At 39.9% G+C, this 5,000-nt stretch overlaps 1 protein-coding gene across 3 annotated transcripts in view; it reads right to left on the bottom strand.

The window, feature by feature from the left end:
* LOC138973466 (uncharacterized) overlaps positions 1-5,000 on the bottom strand; it is a 10,428-nt gene that overhangs the window by 3,150 nt on the left and 2,278 nt on the right. For 2 of the 3 annotated variants that reach the window (XM_070346182.1, XM_070346184.1), the window contains exons 4-7: positions 4,826-4,882; positions 2,509-2,581; positions 2,082-2,135; positions 1,353-1,403 (exon numbers count right to left, since the gene is read on the bottom strand). In XM_070346182.1, the coding sequence (XP_070202283.1) occupies positions 1,353-1,403; positions 2,082-2,135; positions 2,509-2,581; positions 4,826-4,882 (235 nt within the window). The remainder of the gene's footprint in view (positions 1-1,352; positions 1,404-2,081; positions 2,136-2,508; positions 2,582-4,825; positions 4,883-5,000) is intronic. The other variant, XM_070346183.1, reaches the window with a different exon arrangement.

The following is a 5,000-nucleotide window of genomic DNA, read 5'->3' as shown; positions in this document are numbered from 1 at the left end:
ATATTTCAGCTAATTCATAGGTTTTACACCTTGTTTGGTTATAACATTATTTATAATACTTTCTGTTAAAAAATAACTTTTAAAAAAAGCAGTGGAAAAGAAAACACAAAAAAAAACGTTAAAAAACACAAATTATCCCCATTTTTTACCCCCCTCTGCTAAAACAAATCACGTGACAAACTGAACTGACTGAACTGGGCATCGATTTTTTAATTAGTACACTAAACTTTGGTGATGATTGGACTTAATTCAAGCTTGCTAGACAGATTTATTTACAGTTACTGTTTTTTGGGAAGTTTCTTGGTGGCGAGCTTGGGCAGGCAGGATGTGGCAATGCTTGTCACAATAGTGTTAAGCCTAGCGCAGAACCGCGCGAGGTGACATGCGACTCATTTCGTGGTGGAGGGTCACAAATGGTGCATGAGAATAGATGTTGTAACGCTGTTCTGTCTCTCAGTTTTGTAAACTGTTTCGACGGTTCGAGGAAAGGCATATCGCCCACAGAACTGTTTTGGGGTGGGGGTTGGGGAGAAGGTAGGTGTGGACCATGTACCGTTACGTCATGCACATATTTTGCAAAGTTACCCACCTGGCAGTTGAAGATAAGAACATCTCCAAATTCACATCTGTTTATCAACGAAACACAACTGTTTCATATTCCTAAAATAAAACTCTTAACTTGTGTTGGCAAGTGTAGAACGATGCGTTTAAGGAATAGACACATAGACAGAGATGCAATTATACAGCAGCGTTTACAGAGAGAGAACAAGAGAACAAGAATGTAATCCGCCAAATAGCATACAAGCCATTGGTTTGTTTGTTTGTTTGCTTAACGCCCAGCCGACCACGAAGGGCCATATCAGGGCGGTGCTGCTTTGACATATAACGTGCGCCACACACAAGACAGAAGTCGCAGCACAGGCTTCGTGTCTCACCCAGTCACATTATTCTGACACCGGACCAACCAGTCCTAGCACTAACCCCATAATGCCAGACGCCAGGCGGAGCAGCCACTAGATTGCCAATTTTAAAGTTTTAGGTATGACCCGGCCGGGGTTCGAACCCACGACCTCCCGATCACGGGGCGGACGCCTTACCACTAGGCCAACCGTGCCGGTCACGCCATTGGTATTTGTCCTGGTGTGGAAACAATCATACATCCATACACTCCTTGCATCTACGATACATTCATATTATAAGAAAGGCCAAAAGGCAAACAACAACAACAACAACAACAACAACAACAACAACAAGTCAAAGTCATCACCGATCATTAAAGCGTTTTGCTCTGCTTTTAAAATCAAATCATCGGCCAACCATGAAACTGTTTTATTGCGTGTGTTGATAGATACCTGGCATCCTCTTCATCTACACTTGGCCTATCCGTCTTGTTCCTGTTGTTTCTGCCACGGGAAATGATAAAAACAGATTTAAGCCTTCATTTCAAAATGAGAAGATAATCTAGGTAAAAGGTGCTTGTTATTGCAGAAAAAATATAACCACATTTAACAGGTTGGTTACAGAATAACTTCATACTGTGCAGAACATTGACAAAGTGTGCTGTGAAAGAAAACAGTGGTAACCATTAATCACAATCACAACAGTGTTTCCATTTCACGTTTGTCTGAAATGAAGACTCTCTCTCTCTCTCTCTCTCTCTCTCTCTCTCTCTCTCTCTCTCTCTCTCTCTCTCTCTCTCTCTCTCTCTCTCTCTCTCTCTCTCTCTCTCTCTCTCTCTCTCTCTCTCTGAAATGAAGACTCTCTCTCTCTTTCTCTCTCTCTTTCTCTCTCTCTCTCTCTCTCTCTCTCTCTCTCTCTCTCTCTCTCTCTCTCTCTCTCTCTCTCTCTCTCTCTCTTTCCCTCTGGTTATCTCCTTCCCTCCCTATCTCCCTCCCTTACTGTATATCTCTTACCCTCAGACATCATCATCATCATCATCATCATCATCATCATCATCATCATCATCATCATCATCATCATCATCATCATCATCATCATCATCATCATCATCATTATGTCTGAGTCTGCGTCTGTCTGAGTCTGTCACAGCATAGAATTTACAATGTGTTTCTCATTCATACCTTCGTATGTACTTTGCAACAAAGTCTTCGAATTCTGGAGATTTCTTCAGCTTCCTGGAAAAGGTCATTGGAACTTGAAAATACGTTTTTAAACAATATGTGTTCTACAAAGTTGCATACCATTTTATGACACACATGTTCAATCCTTTTAATGCGGATAACGTACATAGAATAGAGAAAATAATGTTTAATCTTGGTTTTTGTTATTGACATTCAAGTTAGCTGATGAGACAAACATTAAAAACAACACCATGTTGTAAATGTTCTACCTTTTAAAATATGTCTGTAGTATTCAAACCCATGTCCCAAATGTGTTTTTCCCATGCAGAAACATATAATCCGTTGTTGCAAACCGATTACAGACATACACAATTTACAGGAATTAGATCAAAGTATCAAACAAAACGTGTATAATTATGATATGTACCTGATAAGGACGAATGTGATGTATAGGATGCATAGGATCAGCAATGCACCAAAGATGGCAGCAAGCACCAGTCCTGATTCGGACACATACGGAACATTATTTATCAAACTAAACAAAACAAATTAATGAATGGTCAAGTCCCAAACGCAGCAATTTGTAAAACTTCAGATAGGATTGGAAAAATTTCAACATCAAGGGGAGACAAATGCTGACACGGGGTCATAACTGTACCATAACAATCAACAGCTAGAGATCGGCAGCACTTGGCTATTACAGTCATAATTTTAAAAAACCATGAAAGGTAGGTTGTTGGAACGTTTGTTATTGACAAAACAATACATTCACAGATATTTCGACCCAACGGTCTTTTAAGTGAACAGACAAACAAATATTCACACAAAACTTATCTTGATAGAATCAGTTTTCGCCCACTCGTCAGGAAGCCGAGCGAATGAATGTATCAAGATAAGTTTTGTGTGAATATGTGTTTGTCTGTTCACTTAAAAGACCGTTGGGTCGAAATATCTGTGAATGTATTGTTTTGTCAATAACAAACGTTCCAACAACCTATAGCTACCTTTCTTGTTTTTTTATTCCGAATTTTGGAACGTTGGAAGTCTCTTTGTTTTTGGATTTATTACAGTCATACTTTAAGAACAAAACATGTATAGCTCGGACAGTCATTTCATTCAAAACCATTCAGCTTACAGGGATGTAAAACAAAGATATGGGTAACATTGTTCCAACTGCTTTTAGAGCGATTTGTATGTGTGCATGTTTGTTTGTTTGTTTGCTTAACGCCCAGTCCACCACGAAGGGCCATATCAGGGCGGTGATGCTTTGACATTTAACGTGTGCCACACACAAGACAGAAGTCGCCGCACAGGCTTCATGTCTCACCCAGACACATTATTGTGACACCGGACAAACCAGTTTTAGCACTAACCCCATATTGCCAGACGCCAGGCGCAGCAGCCACTAGATTGCCAATTCTAAAGTCTTAGGTATGACCCGGCCGGGGTTCGAACCCACGACCTCCCGCTCACGGGGCGGACGCCTTACCACTAGGCCACCGTGTTGCGGTATGTGTGCATGTGTATCCGATATTCAGTCGTATTCCCCCCTCTGCTTCTTTACCTCTGTAAACTTGTAGAGCTAGTTATTTTCGATAAACACCCAGCAACCAAACAAATAACGACCCAGCAACAGCCTGAATCCTCGATAGCGCAATAGGTTGAGAAACTGTTCTGCGTCGGTACTACTTTTGCGACTGAAAAGTTCCGAACGCTCTAATGTACGAAGTATACATCTCTGGAGCAAACAATATAAACATACTGCATTTAATATAACAACTACAGGCTTGAACACATGAATCTCCATATAAAATCCATGAGTTTGGTTGTTTTCTGAATCTAGGTCTGCTGTGCACAAACGTTCATCACAAGCAAATTCCCAAGGCAAGTAACTCTCATACTTTGTCTAGCGACAAGAGTAGTTCCCCTTTCAAATTTCTTTTCACTCAGTTTCTTCGACAACAGACTGCAATCCGACGGTCAGTTTTCAACAATATTTCATTTAATAAACAGATCACACGCAACCAAATGCACACATCTCATCAATTTAAACAACATAAAGCGGTTTCATACACTATTTTCCCCAGAAAACTGAACTTCATACAGTTTTTAACGTTGGAACACGGGTGCAAAAGTTCCATTTGACAAAAGAACATTATCCTAAGCGATACCAAAACATATACAGAACACACAATATCTGCCTTTGCCGCCACAGCAGAATAACAGCATATCTGTGTACTTGATTTTAGTCCAAAATAGGAAAACTGACAAGAAGTGTTAACAGAATGGAATGATTTGCACGGAACTATACAACCGCGCATTAATCGATCGCCTGCGCAGGTTGACTGGTTGAGTGAATAGGATTCGATCAAACTTTCGCAAAAAAACTCCTCTTTTCTTTGAATAACTGAAGAAAGGAGGAATAAAGAGGTTACACACCTCGTCTCAGTGATTATAAAAAATAATGGTCTCAGTTCGCGGTCATGAAAAAGCTCGCTAAAGCTCGCATTTTTCATGATCCGCTAACTTCGACCATTATTTTTAATAATCACTGAGACTCGGCATGTAACCTCTACGTATGCATCATCTCATCAATCATTAGCGTATTATGCGTTCTCACAGGTAGAAGAAAATTAAAGGTGTAAACCAAGGAAAAGTAACGATAATTCGAAAGGTGACTGAAAATCTGCAGATAATAATGTTCAGACTCTACATTAATAATGATTTTTATTAACAAAAAGTACCTGTTCGAGAATCAGATCCATCAGAAATAACACGCGCTGCTGCGTTTTCTCCTGCTCCTGTTGATAAAACACTTCCTTATCAAAACAAACGCACGGCAGAACTGTAAAATAACAAGATTTGTGTCGCACAAGTGTTCGATTGTTTGTAAAATAGAGAGTTTTTTTATTTAGTTAG

Source organism: Littorina saxatilis, linkage group LG8 (genome assembly GCF_037325665.1).
Source record: "Littorina saxatilis isolate snail1 linkage group LG8, US_GU_Lsax_2.0, whole genome shotgun sequence".
Classification (NCBI taxonomy): domain Eukaryota; kingdom Metazoa; phylum Mollusca; class Gastropoda; order Littorinimorpha; family Littorinidae; genus Littorina; species Littorina saxatilis.
This window is presented reverse-complemented; position numbering and strand designations above follow the sequence as displayed.